This window comes from Asterias amurensis, chromosome 2 (assembly GCF_032118995.1).
Source record: "Asterias amurensis chromosome 2, ASM3211899v1".
Taxonomy (NCBI): domain Eukaryota; kingdom Metazoa; phylum Echinodermata; class Asteroidea; order Forcipulatida; family Asteriidae; genus Asterias; species Asterias amurensis.
The window spans coordinates 5,513,421-5,529,673 of NC_092649.1; the positions used below are offsets into that span (position 1 = coordinate 5,513,421).

General features: G+C 37.3%; 1 protein-coding gene across 5 annotated transcripts in view; it reads left to right on the forward strand.

Annotated features, from left to right (window-relative positions):
- Positions 1 to 16,253, forward strand: part of LOC139952991 (voltage-dependent calcium channel subunit alpha-2/delta-2-like) — a 90,291-nt gene extending 74,038 nt beyond the window's left edge. For all 5 annotated transcript variants that reach the window (XM_071952375.1, XM_071952366.1, XM_071952385.1 and 2 more), the window contains 11 exons: positions 448 to 509; positions 959 to 1,003; positions 2,102 to 2,173; positions 2,362 to 2,432; positions 3,344 to 3,425; positions 4,245 to 4,297; positions 5,340 to 5,398; positions 6,282 to 6,408; positions 6,627 to 6,748; positions 7,546 to 7,625; positions 9,563 to 16,253. In XM_071952375.1, coding sequence (XP_071808476.1) covers positions 448 to 509; positions 959 to 1,003; positions 2,102 to 2,173; positions 2,362 to 2,432; positions 3,344 to 3,425; positions 4,245 to 4,297; positions 5,340 to 5,398; positions 6,282 to 6,408; positions 6,627 to 6,748; positions 7,546 to 7,625; positions 9,563 to 9,670 — 881 coding nt within the window. In that variant the 3' untranslated portion in view covers positions 9,671 to 16,253. The remainder of the gene's footprint in view (positions 1 to 447; positions 510 to 958; positions 1,004 to 2,101; positions 2,174 to 2,361; positions 2,433 to 3,343; positions 3,426 to 4,244; positions 4,298 to 5,339; positions 5,399 to 6,281; positions 6,409 to 6,626; positions 6,749 to 7,545; positions 7,626 to 9,562) is intronic.

Genomic DNA, 16,253 nt, shown 5'->3' on the forward strand with positions numbered 1-16,253 from the left:
GGCCTAGCGGTTAAGAGCACCGGACTCAAGCTCTGGTGTTTGATCAGCAGAGTGTGGGTTCAAGTCCTGGTTGTGACACTTGTGTCCTTAAGCAAGACACTTGCTTGATTGCTTCATAAAGTTGGGGATGTAGTAGTGCTTTCTGCTCTACCATCCATGCTTTTTGTGGAGGATACCAAAGACATGGACTGTAAACGGGGTAGCCCTGTAACAAAAAGAAAATTCCTAATGAGCAATTACAGACAAGTACAATAAAGGATCATCCGGTTTGCCAAACCTCCTTAAAAAAATTAAAATTCACTCTTGCTTCATTTGGAGTATACAGCCTGTATTGCCAAGTTATGTAGGGCACCAAGCTAAATCAATCACAAGAAATCATCGCTGCCCTCACATGCATACATGTGAATGAATGTTAAATCGAATATTCGTCTGATTTTTTTTCCACAGTGGTTGCCGTGTATCTTGACTCTTCTGTTTTCAATGACATCTGGATAAAGTTGACCAAGAAGGTAAACAAACTCACCCAATCTTCCCTCGTTTCAAGACTACAACTTTCATTCCATGCAAGTCTCGCACATTTATGGAAAACAAATTGAACAAAGACTATCTTCTCTATTAACTTTATTTATTCAAACTTGTTGAAAATACAAATTCCTCAAGCAATTTGGTTTTTCAAACATTTTTTTTAGACTACAAAATCTTTGTTAAGATTATTGAAACTAAATTAAGTCTTGGGACGAGGAATTTGTTGAGAAACCCCATTTGCCAATCTCTCCTGATTTTGTGCGACAATTAAACATGTGTAATGATACCTTGAACGTCAGTTCGAGCAAAAATTTTTTTTTTTTTTGCAAGTAACCGACATTAGAGTTCAAGTCTTATTTTTAGGTTTTCATTTTCAATTCACCTATGTTTTTCCTACTAAAATGATAACTCGCCACTTTTTTTCTATTCCCAGGGGTTTAATAACAAGGAGAGTGACGCCATATCTTGCACCAATGAAGTAAGTAATGCTATGGTCTGAGCTTTGACTCTTGACCTATAACCTGCAGCATATTTCACTGTTTGTGTACCAGTGATGTGGCCTCATTTTGGCCAAACTCAAAACTTTAAGTTTTGCAAATTATTTTGTTGTCTACAAAGAAATTTTGTACATACGGTATAGGGATTTTATTACCTCAATTTGTTTTCATGTAGCAAAATCTTTTTTTTTCCCAGAAATATTAGAGGTATTGTATTTTCAGTCACAGTAATGAAAATAAATTGGGGAATGCAGAAAATAAATTGGAAATGCAGAAACTGATGAAACCAGTGCCTAATTTCAAAGAGATGCTTAAGCACATAAAGTACAAATGTACATGTAGCTCAACAAAACAAGATTATGCTTACAAGACAAAGGTTACAGGCAAAATACCACAGCATGTGTACTAACTGTGACTGGTGTCCTGCTCATTTTCGCTCAGCAGAAAAGTGTTAAGCAATATTTTGAGCTAAATCGGGCTCTATGAAACGGCTCTGATCAGGATGGTTTGTTAAGTTGATCCCATTGAAAGACTTATGAGGACTCTTGGTGGCAGCAAACTTACCAGGTAAATCAATACCGCTGTTTCATTTAGCATGCTCAGAGCTACGTAAAAACAATAGAAATTTACCTAGCAAGTCTGCTACCATCGAGCATCTACCTCCATGGTTCAAATATCTCTCATTGAAAGTAGATATTCTTTGAGATGAAGTGAGTTGTAACCATAGAAATAATATGACCCGTAGAACGCTGAGCTCGGCTGCCGTCTGTGTCGTCTGTTGACGCGACGTTTCCATACCGAGCTATACGCATGTATGGCAAAAATGATCGTCACGTGACACGTATGTGTGGCAAATGGCATCGCACATAGACCGTTTCTATGTGTTTTTATCAGTCAGTATTCGTGACGCCTACTGTATGCCAATTTTGCCATACAAAAAAACCAAGAAAATGGCATCGACCCGTCTATAAAAATGGTCTCACAATGAAATTGCACGCACAATGGCGCACTCAGCATTTTACAGGATATATTTCTATGGTTGTTACATTTCTATGGTTGTTTTACCCCTCTCTTGACAGAGTATCCATTGTACTGTCCTTGACGACGGCGGTTTCATCATAGCAACCAATCAGGAGGATCAGCAGGGAACAGTAAGTGTCTAAAAATCCCTCTCTTTTGATCTTTTCATAAAAGGAAAACTTCTTGCATCAGAGTGGATAAGATTTCAAGGAATTTGTTTGAAAAAGTTTGAAAATTGAAATAAGTGAAAATTAAGACTTTCGCATACACACATTGCATACACTCGACATTATTTCTGTTTCTTTGACTCGTTTTTCAGGTGGGCAGTTTCTTTGGACTCCATGACGGTGACTTGATGGCAGTCTTGAAAAATAAAACAGTCTATAAGCTGTAAGTACTCATCCCTGGTTACTCATTCCCAATTACTCATTCCAGGTTACTTATTTCTGGTTACTAGTTCCTTGTTACTAATTCCTGATAACTCATTTGTGGTTCCCAATTCCTGATAACTTATTCATGGTTACTTATTCCTGGTTACTTATTCCTTGTTACTCATTCCTGATTACTCATCCCTAAGTAGTTCAAACCTGATTACACATCCTTAGGTAGTCATCCCTGGGTTTTCATTTCTGACTAATCCCTATGTGACTCATCCCTGGTTACTCATCCCTGGTTACTCATCCCTGGTTACTCATCCCTTGTCCCTAAATCTACATTCATTTGAGTGGTTACTGGTTAGTCATTCCTGGTTACTCACCCCAGTGACTCATCCCTGGGCTACTCATTTTCGATTACGCATTTCTGGTGACACACATCTGGTTACTCATCCATGATCACTCATACCCGGTTACCAGACCCCGTATCCTGTTCTTGATACTCGTCAACGATCACTCATCTATGACTACTCGTCTCCAGATACTCATCCCTGATTCATGTTTCCTTTGTTTCTCATCCTTGGTTATCAGTTCCCGACTACTCATCCCTTTTCACTCCGTCTGGAAACTTACTCGAAGTTCAACCAGGGAAACTCAAAGTAACTCAGTAGCAATAAAAATTAATTAATAATAATAGTAACAATAGTGACTTCTCATATAGCCCGCATATCGGTCACTCAGTGATGCTCTAGGCGCTTCAACATTCAGTTATCGTCTGCAAGGTCTGTGGGACTTCGTTGAGTTATGAGACCTAGTCCTTTCATAGCATCATGTAATGGTTTACAAGTTGCTGTGATGCAACATGAAGTCTAACCATTCTTTTGCAATATGAGAGTTTATGAATTGTTTATTTTATTTGGTGTACAGGATGCAGATGAACGATTTCCAGGCAGCTTGTGCGAGGCAGCAGGATGATACCTCTGGTTCCGCTCCTAGATCAGTCAAAATTGTGAGTAGATTTATTAGGGAAGCACTTACCGGTTAATATCAAGGTTTTAGCCAGGATTTGATGAAATTTGCTGGAAACTAAAAAACATGGTTGTCCTCTTACATGTCTTATAACAACATTCCTGTTCTGTTAAAGGCAGTGGACACTCTTGGTAATTACTCAAAATAATTATTAGCATAAAAGCTTACTTTGTAACAAGCAATGGAGAGCTGTTGATAATATAAAACATTGTGAGAAACAGCTCCCTCTGAAGTAACCTTTTGAGAAAGAAGTAATTTTCCACGAATTTGGTTTCGAGAGCTCCGAATTAGATTTTGAGGTCTCGAAATCAAGCATCTGAAAGCACACAACTTCGTGTGACAGGGGTGTTTTTCTTTCATTATTATCTCGCAACTTAAACGACTAATTGACCTAAAAGTTTAACAGGTTTGTTATTTTGTGGGTTTGTTGAGATACATCAACTAAAAAGACTAGTCTTTGACAGTTACGAATAGTGTCCAGTGTCTTTAAAACATTATTCCTGTCATAAAGAGGTAATTTTGCCAGTCACAGCATTCTTTTTTTAACGAGACTGGACTGTATTTTTAATTATAACTTGTTAGTATTGTAATGCTTTTTTTTAAAGCCTTGTGCATTAAAGAGGTTCGGGCCTTCGAGGCATCTTTTTAAAATTTTAATTGTGATAATACTAAACAAACCATAACTATAATCTCATCTTAAATCTCCCCTTAAATCTGACCATATTTAGCTGGCCAACTTTATTAGAGAAAAACAACTCTATTTTCTTGATTGATTCTTGTTTGTGTTTTTTCTTGACAGCCGACCATTTCTGACGTCATCAACTTCAACTCGTGGGCAGCCACAGCTGCATGGTAAAAATAACATCATTTTGATACATGTTAGAAGGACCGTTCATTATGCTAACTATTATTCTTATAAGATTCCTCAATTTGAAAAAGGAAACAAAATTATTTTATTACTATTTATACTTGCAATTGAAGTTTGTGATTCGGGCCTAACTTTTAAGTGCAAGGCGATTGTTTCTCTGAAAAAAAGGTACATCAGTTGGAACTTCAAAATGTCTCTTTTACAATTTGAAAAGAGAGCACAAATCTCTGGAGCAGCAAAGGATTGTTCTATGTGGTTTTGTTGGAGTGCCAAGCCTGGGCTTCAATTTCGAAGACCTGCATAAGTAGAAAACGCTGCTAGCCTTTATCGCTAAGCACACACAGAGCTCTGTGACCCGCTCTGTGAAAATGAGTCAGATGTAGGCAATTTCAAGAATTGAGTTATATGCATGGCTGGAAAGAACACATCAGCAGCAGTAATTTGGTATGTGTCTAAGCTTTGGGGTGTATCGCATTGCTGAGTTACCCCTGTTTGAAATTAGCCACTACGCCATTTTTTGTGAAAAAAGAATTACAAGTAAAATGATATTTTAAACTACCATTGTGTGCAAAAGGATACAAATTAGACATAAGTATGATCACGAAATTGTTGTTTTCATAGCTTTATTGCCTAAAAGTAAGTGTTCTACAGGTTAACCATGCAACTAAAGATCTTAAAACAAACTTTTGTTTACATTTTCCACATTAAACTGTCCATAACTTAATATTGCATTGCGCAACATCTGACTCATTTTCACAGAGTGGGTCACATTTACATGTGACTTGGTGTTTTTGCCGGTAATCTTATTCTTGTATACAAATATTGGTTGTGTTTAGCTACTGTTTGAGCTTTACCCGTTTTATGAAAGTAAGCCCTATTTGTTTAGTTATTTTATTCTTGCTACATTTTCCAGACATGGCAAGTTTTTCTTACAATTTTTTTAAATTGTTAGTTTGCAAATTTAAAGGTTTTATTACCCACTGCTATAAGTCAACATATTTACATAAATATTAATTTTCTATTCAGGTCATTCCTGCGTCACTTTCTGTATGACATGCTGTTTTTAGGCGTCACAGATTACTCAAGTAAGTACATTAATAACTCAGACTCTCCAGTTCCATGTTCATGACATTTCTATTCCATTTAGCAATAAAGCTTAATTGATATGACATTTGGTTCCCACATACATTGCTTCAACAGATGAGGTAAACAAGATATGTTTGAATCAAGGCCAGGTTTAATGTCCCCAGTGTGGGATAATAAAGTTCTTATCGTCACTTATCCTGCCCACTTAGTATTTTCAAATGTTGGATCTTGCAATCTACATTGTAATGCCACTCAGCGATAGTGAGAACCATATCGGTTTGTCTAGTTGACGTAGTCTTTCCTTGCTTTCTACCTCAAGAATCCCGCTTCAAATCAGGCCGGGTTTTCAGTTCCTACGCGACTGCGTGGAATTTCCCTTGAATATTTCTCTAGGGTTTTCCTCCCACATTTAAAACTTAAACTTCCTTCCTTGCTCTCTTTTGGGGTTCTTGGCTATAGTATTGACCCAATTGGACTGACGTCGTCATCAGAATAATCTTGTCAATGTGCGTTATTCAGCAAAGTGCGCATTTTAGGCGAACGCAGCATTTACACGTAAACCTACATGTATTGGCCACCAAAATGGTGAGCGTGGCTTAGTCGCCGCGTGTGACGTGCGTGCAAGGGGAAAAGGCACGATCTATGTAACTTGCCAGATGAGTTTTGGGAACATAGAGTATGTGTGATGGTGATGACGATCTAAGGCTGAAGAGAGAGACCTTCGAGAAGGACTCTACTAGGGTCGAAACTTATATTTTAATACATTTGTTAATGTATACATGTATATACAAATGTATCATTGACTGATCTTGATACTGCGTACAAATTAAATAAACTTGAAACTGGTACTAAATATGTCCCTTGATCCCCTTTAACCCTCAGATCACTTTGCGGAAGCTGATGAGATCCAACAGTCTGAAAATGTCAGCTGCATCAAGATCCTTCAGCAGTTCTACTACGGTGAAAATAAAAACGCCTTCGGAGAAATATCATGTGGATACTGTAACAGGTACTTGCCCCTGAACAATCTTAAAGACACTGGACACTATTGGTAACTGTCAAAGACCAGTCTTCTCACTTAGTGTATCTCAACATATGCACACAAAAAACAAGCCTGTGAAAATTTGAGCTCAATTGGTTGTCGAAGTGGCAAGATAATAATGACAGAGAAAACACGTTGTTTACTTGTACTTTAAATAATAAGATGCAATGTTTTTGTTTTTTTAGGCTGTGGCGATCGAGCCGGATCGAGGGCACCAACCTTCTTCTGGTGGTTACAGAGAGAAATTGTGATAACTGCACCAATCAGGTGGTGAAGCAAGCCCCACTGGAGCCTGATCTCTCAAAGGATATCCTTTACTACATACTATTACAGTGTAATTGGAGGAAGGTCGTTACTAGTAATGAAAACAAGGTTATATCCCGACTACCTGTACACGAAACTGGCCTCTGCAAAAAAATATTCAGATATTCTTCGGTGCTCTGGCATACATTCCAGGTGGCTGAAGCCCGGTTCATACTTCCTGCGAGTGCAATATGAAGTTTGACCTCACAAATTAGCAACGGATAGTTCTGTGCTCAACTCCTGCGAAAAAATTCACAACGAAAACAGCCCTGTGACGTCACAGTTCGCTTTGCGTTTGCAGGAAGTACGGACCGGGCTCTTTAGTTCCAAATGACGATACAATTGGTGCAACATACAAAGGTCATAACTAATGGTGTACCAAGGTCATATCTTGACTTCTTTAATAGTATTAATAATAATAATAATAATAATAATGATGTTCGCCATTTATAATCGGCCATGTATGTCTAAAAGACACTCCTGGCGCAGGAGAGATGCAGAAGCAAGCTAAATAATGAATGATCTAAGCACAAAAATTTATTTTCAAATGAGTTTTGAAGCTGGTATGAAGTAGTGACTTGTCTGAGATTAATATGTGTTCAATGAATATTTTATTTTGTGCAGAAGGGTAATTTATTTAATAGTTTAATAAGGTCATATCATTGTCATTGTCATCTTAATACTGAAGAAGAGGGGAAGTCAACTACAAAACGGAAAGTCAACATAAAGTGTGACACTATTCATGATTTTCACAGTTACAATTTTTTCACTGGTTTTCCTTAATGGCTATATTGTGTGTACGTGAAGGACCAGATCCGTGTACAGCTGAACCACAGTACCGCAAGAGACCAACGGAACACTGTTATGATTTTGACCCCAATGTAAGAGCATTTCTTTTTTTCCTTTTTTTTTTACATTTTTTATTTTGGGTTGAATGAAGACAAATTGGCAAGGATTCAAGCAGGCTTTGAATCTGGGAGCTCAGAATTAGCACACCTGCACTGTCTAGCACTTTCTAGCCCTATGCAGGCAGTCTGCATATTTGGTCAATATTTTCAATCAAGGATGCTAGTCAGAAGCCATTCAACCTGTAACTGCCATGTAGCCAGGGATCAAACCCATGTTTAGGATGCAACCTGGGAAGTACCGCTTCCCTGCAGAGGGATCACCTTAAAGACAGTGGACACTATTGGTAATTGTCAAAGACCAGTCTTCTCACCAGTGTTTATCTCAACATAGGCATAAAATAACACCCCTGTGAAAATTTGACCTCAATTGGTCATCGGAGTTGCGAGATAATAATGGAAGAAAAAACTCCCTTGTCACACGAAGTTGAGTGCTTTCAGATGCTCGGGACCTCAAAATCTAATTCTGAGGTCTCACAATCACACTCAAATACTTTTAGTGGAAAATTACTTCTTTCTCTAAAACTACGTTACTTCAGAGGGAGCAGTTTCTCACAATGTTTTATGCTATTGCTCTTCATTGCTTGTTACCAAGTAAGTAATGCTAACAATTATTTTGATTAATTACCAGTAGTGTCCACTGCCGTTAAGGGGAAACTTGGTAAATAATAATTATAGTTTTTGGTCCAACAAAAAAACCATGGCTTGAGCAGGACTTGTACCTGTGGTCCCCAGATTCACATACCAGGGCTCTAACAACTGAGCTATCTAGCCCTAATGTTAGTGGTTTCTGTATGTTGTGAATGTCCTTGTTCGGGGTGCTGATGGTCAGAAGCCTTTTAGTTATTGAGCTACTTACGGCAGATGATATTCTTCTTTCTTAAATCTGAAACTGATTTGTGTACCCTCAGAAAAAAGAAAAAATCTTTATTCATAAATACCTCAGACAGTTTCGCTATTCCTATTGGTGGAGAGCATATCACGTGGGTGTGTTTAAACCTTTGTTTTTGACCAGTAGAAAGTGTTAATACATGGGCGTGACACGCGAGCTTGCACCTGTGCTTATAAGCTTGTAAGTTTGTTCATTCCTATTGGTCGAGAGCAACGGCTGAAACAGTGGTGCCACTCATGCGATACGCGCGACGCATTCCCTTGTAAGAAGCTGTTTACCCGAGGGCCTTACCATTTCATAGCTGGAGGGATGTTGTGTTGAAAGAAATCATTGAACAATTTTTGCATTTATTTTACTTTCTGACCAAAAAGTGTTGATGTTTTTTGACCAAAAAGGTATTTATGAATGGGAATCAAAGTATGTTGAATAGGTTTCAACTATAGTGGTTTAAACCCGCCGAGGCCTGGTTTTCGTCTCGGTAAAATTATCAAGAACCAGGCCTCGTTGGGTGTAAACCACTAGTTGAAAACCTCTTCATCACACATTGATTCCCTTATTAGGTAACAAGGAAATTCTATAAAAGTCTATACCCCGTGTACATGTAGGAAACCCATTGTACCCAAAAAAACATTTTCCTACTTTTTTTCCAAAAACCAAATATCATGCCTGTAACTGTTACTGGTAAATCATTTTATAAAATTGCCAGTGGCTTTCAATAGGAGACTTTTGAGACGCTGGTGGCAGCAGACATAATGGTCCTTTCTTTGCGGCTCTGAGCGTGTGCGCGCCGCTCAGTATTGCCCGAGTAGGTCTGAGCTTGCGCACTACTGTGAAAAAAAGGACGGGTCTAAAAGTCTTCCACTCAGTTCACGTTTATTTCCATACTGTCGGAAACACAGCATTACAGAATGCAGACATAATGTAGTACATGTAGCCAACAGAGTAGTGAAGGTTCATGCAGGCTAAAGAAAGTGAACAGTATGAAGGCCGATTTGACTCTTCTCTTTGTCTCTTTCCTCAGGAGTCGGTTTTGAAGTGCAGCTCTGCCTCGGTTCTAAGATGCTATCTTCCCCTCCTCCTTGGTCTTCATCTAGTCTTCGTCATCTTCACTCGGATGATCTCAGATTGATCCTTCAAGATCTCCCTTCTTGACTATCTTCCCGTATTTTTTCTTCTTTTTTGTAAATAAAATCTTTTAAAATCATTCAACTTCTTCAATCAAGAAGTCTTATTATATGTTAAATGCACACATTTTTTATATATATAAAAATTATTACAGCTCTGTTTTGAATTTTATTGTTGCAATAATATTATATGTATCATAATATCTGTTTGTGTACATATTATTTGGTACATTTTAAAAGTTGTGGAGGGTACGAGTAAGTGTTGTTTTTTATGGTTTGGATAACAGTTTTATTTTTTGGATCACAGTATCCATAAAAAAAAGGTGGTTTATCAAGACAGACCTTCGTCGTGCTGTGGTCACCTTTGTATGGTGCCCTGTATACACAATGAATAATAGAGTTTTAACCCTTGTTTCTCAACATGGGTGCCATACTCTTTTTTTCTTCTAACCACTTTTGCCTCATAAGGCTGCTTTTTTTTTCTCGAAAGTACAGCTTCGGCACCGTCGCTCTGTCTTGTACCAATGTTTTCATAGTTGACGAACCCCAAAGGACTACAACAAATTGTATGTAATCAAACCAAGATGGCCGCTATACGATAGGACAAAAACATTTTGGGAAAGCTGAGTTAAAGAATTCATGAATTTTGCCACCAAAGCTTAAAAATTATACCCCATTTTTTTAGGGAGTGAGTGTTTTTACAACTTGATGGATAAACAGCTAATGTGCCTGGGACAATCAGCAACACTACTTATGATGACTTTTTGAAACAGAAAAACTACATGGAGATAACAGATGCGAGTTGGTCAACACAAAAAGGATGTATCATTCTGGCCCCTTTCTTTCATGAAGCTTTACTGTAACCAAGTTTAGTGTTTGTTAATTTTGTTTACCCATACACCGATGTGTGTTAGCACTGTATATTCGGTACTTCCCGGAGTCCTGTGAAGAAATATCACATGCTTGTTACTTGTGTGGGATTCGAACCCACGACCATTAATTTTTGGTTTTTACCCATATACACCGATGTAAGTAGCACTGTATACTCAGTACTTTCCTGAGTCCTGTGAAAAAAATCACAGGCATTTTACTCGGGTGGGATTCCAACCCACGACCCTTGCAATTCTAGAGCAGTGTCTAACCATCTAGACTACCAAGATTGCCCGGTAGCTAGAGGCAGGAGATGTTGTCTGTGCTGATGCTAGAAAACAAATTTTCAAAATTATGACTTTGGATTTTTATAAGGTTGCATGCAGCCCTGGTGCACTTTGATTCAATCCTGAAGGAAAGTGCATTTTTATCCAAAACCAATGTTATGTCTCAATTAGTAGAGTGTTGTACTATCGCTTACTCTAATTTGTTCAGTAACAAATATTCGTACTATAACTTTTAAACAGTCATGTTTAATCCAAGTATTCAACAGAGACTTGTAGTTACCAAAGAACCTTTTTTCCAGCTTCATCTGTAGCTATAGACGCCCTTCAGAGCCAAGTCGGAGAGATTCATTTTTACCACTCCAAATCATAAACGTAGTTTAGAAAATCGGGTATGTGGTATCATTCATTGGATCTGAAGTAAACATGAATTATCCCATTTGAAATTTATCACTAGATATTAGAAAAATTGAGAGATCTGTGAGTGGATGTATTGTAATCAAGCTTGCTTTTGTTTCTAGCCGCCAAAAAACCCCAACTCTGACACCATGCAGCCATGGTGGTGTTGTTATGTTGTCTGTTCAAACACAAAAACCTGTTTGGACCTCACTTTTACGCTGTCACAACTGCGAGTGCAAAACTCATTGCAAAAAAGCACAAGCTTCATGCAATGCAATCATATTAACCATAACACTGATAAATCAGGTGTGCCAATCACAACAAAAGTACACCGCTTTCTCCAGAAGACGATCAGAGCATACTGATCGAAACATCGTTTTAAAACCAACGGTTCTTTACAGAACCACCCCAACTCATTTAGAGATAACCACCACCCGACTCATTTAGAGATGACCACCTCGACTCATTAGAGATACATGTAGTAAGGGTGTTACCGCAAACCTTTCCCCAATAAAGTATACTTATTTTCAATTAAAAAAATGGGTTTAAATTATTCCTTATAAAGGGCAGATTTGTGCCAACCCTGTGAAAATTTGTTTCAATAGCCAATGCTGCCCGTACAATTGTTGACAAGTGTTGGTAAACACAAGGGATGTTTATTCAGAAGCAATTGGAATAGACTGGTCACTTGATATTTTGTAAAACAGTACTCTTGAATGTATTTGGGATTAGGGAACCAAACAAACATGGCGGTGGGATGGGTTAGGTGAGGAAAGAAGAGCAACTAGCTGTGTTTCATTGTGCAATAATTTATTGGTAAAGTCTATTTAGCTGTATTCTTGCGTAGTGGTGTCTGCAGTTTTCGGGAACTATTTATCCAGTACTTCTCTATATATATTTTTCTTTCTCGAAGCACTATCAATGTTTTCGTAATTACGGCCATTTGTAACTATTTAAAAGTAAACGACTATTTAGTGAAGGCTTTTACGCTCTGTTTATCTCTCAACAATTTTAATCAATAGTATTCAAACTTGGAGTTTGGCCTTTAAAAAGTATTTTAATCTTTCTCAACGAGTAAACTCACTTTAATCAGATTGAATGTCTTAATCTAAAAATTGATAACGAGAACAAATTTCTGAACTTTGTTCCGAAATATACACTGTTGGAGGCAATTAGAATTACAATCACGCATTACTGCATTTATAGTGGTGGATCATATTGATGTATTCTTCGTCGGGCACGTGTAAGTCATTCGTTTACGCGCAGTCGCACGTATGTTGTCTTCGTAAATTGAATGTAAGGTTTCATACTGACCACCTGAAATTACGGCTGGTTCAGGAGACTAGAACGTAGAATCAAAATTGTACACGGTATAAAAAGAATTGGGATTTGGGTTTTTGTCACGTACTGTACATTGTTTTCACAGTGCATTTATTCATTTTAGGAATGACATTTCTAAAAGAAAAAAAATCTACACCTTCCAAAACTTAAATTTGTTTCCGGGAATCAGATGTGAGTCGGTTATCGGCTTCACCCGTGTCGAGTAACTATTGAAACCGTTTCAATACTGAGGTATATTCTCTTCCTTTTCCTATAGCATGGTTATCTTGCACACACATTTTAGGAAATTCAGAGACATTTTGTTTCAATCAAATCGAGCGCCATCTAGAAGCTCGAGCGTGCTCCTCGGCGCTGGCCAAGCCGGTGTCTCGTTTCAGCGTGTCTACAAAGGAGAGACATCTCCCACGCGAAGCCTTGCCTTGTTTCATGCCACTTGTTTATTATATATATTGTATTCTGAAATCCCTTTGTTCTACATCTCAGCCTTTGTTTCTGAAATGCATTGTATAGTTTTTAGGTTTAAGTCTCGTGCAAGTACCCTTGTTCTTTCGGTTTATAAATAGTCGGTGTAAGAGGTTTTTGTTTGTATGATATTCTTGTAAAACCCAACAGCGGTTTAACTTTATTTAAAATAATTTAAGGACCAGCACTGTAGATGGCGTTGGGTATGGATACCAAAGTTTGCAGTATCGGGAGGTTTTTCCCAACTGTTTGGGTTCTAGTGCAGTGTTGTTTGGTGGTAGATCCTTTTGGATTTTGTTTGATTTTGTTGCATCGTGTTTAATAAAGACTTGTGCGCACAATCCACCATGATGTGTGTTCAATGCACAGTAATACCCTAACCAAAACGAAAGAAAAACAGACACAACTAAATAAGTCCTTGGAAACTTTTGACATAAGATAAGCAACAATCTATGACGAAGTAACCAATTAAAGGGAAAGTACAAGTTTGGTAATTACCCAAAACAAATATTAACTTAAAAACTGACTTGGTAACGAGCATTGGAGAGCTGTTGATAGTGTAAAATCATTGTGGGAAACGACTCCCTCTCAAGTATCGTAGTTTTTAAGAAAGAGGTAATTTCTCACTAAAATAATAAAAGACTTCTAGCTATAAGTCTTTTATTCCTATCTGAAAGCACACAAATTCATCCAACAAGGGTGTTTTTTTCTTTCATCATTTTCTCGCAACTTCGATGACCGATTGAGCCCAAATTTTCACAGGCTTGTTATTTTATGCTTATGATGGGATACACTAAGTGAGAACACTGGTCTATGACAACTACTAATAGTGTCCAGTGCCTTTAAACCAAGCTCTTTTACAATCGGAGAATGTATTAATAAATTATGGAGACTTCATCTAGATGCTGTTTGATCATGTGCGACTTTAAAGCCACCTTGAATATCAATATGTTACCGCTTGTGGGATTTTGTTGACTCGTGTTGGTTTTTCAACATTTTTGAAATGTTAATTAAGTTTTTCACATTCAATTTTCACAGTGTTCTCATTGTTCAATATTTGAATCTGAAGGATATTATATGAAGGTATATCATAATTATGTAACATTAGTAACTTATATAAAGCAAATTCATAAAATACGGTGGCATCATGTACTCAGAAATTAAAATCATGTTAGAGTTTAATCGAAAAAAAAACAATATTTAAGGGAAATTTTAAGGCAGTGGACACTATTGGTGAATACTCGAAATGATTATTAGCACAAAACCTTAGTTGGTAACGAGTAATGGGGAGCTGTTGATAGTATAAAACATTGTGAGAAACGGCCCCCTCTGAAGTAATGTAGTTTCTAGAGAGAAGTAATTTTCCAGGAATTTGATTTCGAGACCTCAGAATTAGATTTTGAGGTCTCGAAATCAAGCATCTGGAAGCACACAACTTCGTGTGACAGTGGTGTTTTTCTTTCATTATTATCTCGCAACTTCGACGACCAATTTTGGTAGAAATCTTCACAGGTTAGTTAGTGAGAAGACTGGTCTTTGACAATTACCAGCAGTGTCCAGTGTCTTTAAGGTTGTGGATATAAACACAACATTTAAAAACAATTACATGTTACGTGAAGAACAAAAATAGTAACCGAAATGTTTTCATAGGTGAGAGAGAGAGAGAGAGAGAGATTGAGTCAACGTTAAAAATATGAGATCTCGTAATGTGTTTAGAAAAAATCACAGTTCACAACTTTAACTACTTTATTGAAGTAGATAAAGGCTCCTATATAGATGTCTGCTAGCTTAGTTTTTAGGCCTGTGGTTTTTCTGAGGCAATTTAGTGTGGTTCTTCTAACAAAATGACACAATTCTCAGGAGAGATTGTCTTTCACCATTCACTCTGCGTTAATTATTACAGATTTGCGAAGGGCAATTATAATAAGGGCGCGTGTGTGATCACACCTTTAAAAAAAAGTAGAAGTAGCTATATCATTGCGATATATTTATTAAAACTATGAATAATTCATGTTGGAACCTCTACAGTGTAATTAATGGTGTGTTTAGGTCAAGATTGCCTTTTGTTGTATATACTATATTTCATGTTTTGTTTTTATATTATCTTGAAATGTCCCGACCCGGTTTATTATTACACTGAAGTGTTTGATTTCTTTAGTTTTTGTTTTTGTATCAACGTTTATGATGATCATGTTTGTTTAAAGATGTACATGTATTCACTACGCCAGTGTCGAATTTTCATAGAGTTGCTTAAGCAGAAAGGTTTGCTTAACAATATTTTCTGCTTTCTTTTAGCAGAAATGAGTAGGATACAAGACACAGATTGTACTTTGTATTTTGGCTGTTAAAGGCAGTAGACACTATTGGTAATTACTCTAAATAATTATTGGCATAAAACCTTTCTTGGTGTCGAGTAATGGGGAGAGGTTGATGGTATAAAACATTGTGAGAAACGGCTCCCTCTGAAGTGCCATTGTTTTCGAGAAAGAAGTAATTTTCCACGAATTTGATTTTGAGACCTCAAATTTAGAACTTGAGGTCTCGAAATCAACCATCTAAACGCACACAACTTCGTGTGACAAGGGTGTTTTTTCTTTCAGTATTATCTCGCAACTTTGATGACCGATTGAGCTCAAATTTTCACAGGTTTGTTATTTTATGCATATGTTGAGATACACCAACTGTGAAGGCTAGTCTTTGACAATTACCAATAGTGTCCACTGCCTTTAACCATGTTCTGATAAGCATTATGATGGTGTGCTAATTTTAGCTACTTTTTGTCGCAGCTCTGTGAAATTGGGCCCTGGTCATATAACGGGCATTATTTACAGGGAACTTGGAGTCCAATATTATATGAAATGCCTGCAAAAGAAACATTTCTGCCTGTAAATTGACTCCTAGGATGTTTGACAATGTGTTTGGTTGCTGATTGAAACGAAACGTAGGTCTATTTTAGGCAACAAAAATGTTGAAGTTGAGCTTACAGGAGAACGTCCATTTATGTGAAATAAAGCAACCAAATTATCCTTTAAAAAGGCTCTCACTTATTCATGTTGTTGATTATTGTGAACTTAAAATTCAGTTCCGTCACGTTTATTAACGATATTTATTAAAGTTTATCGGGTACTGCTTTAAGTACATGCACTTCGACTGTAATTTAACTTGGCAAGCATTGCTGGTGTGCTCAAGACACAAATAAACAAATCTTCGAATGTTTGCATTATTTCCTTGA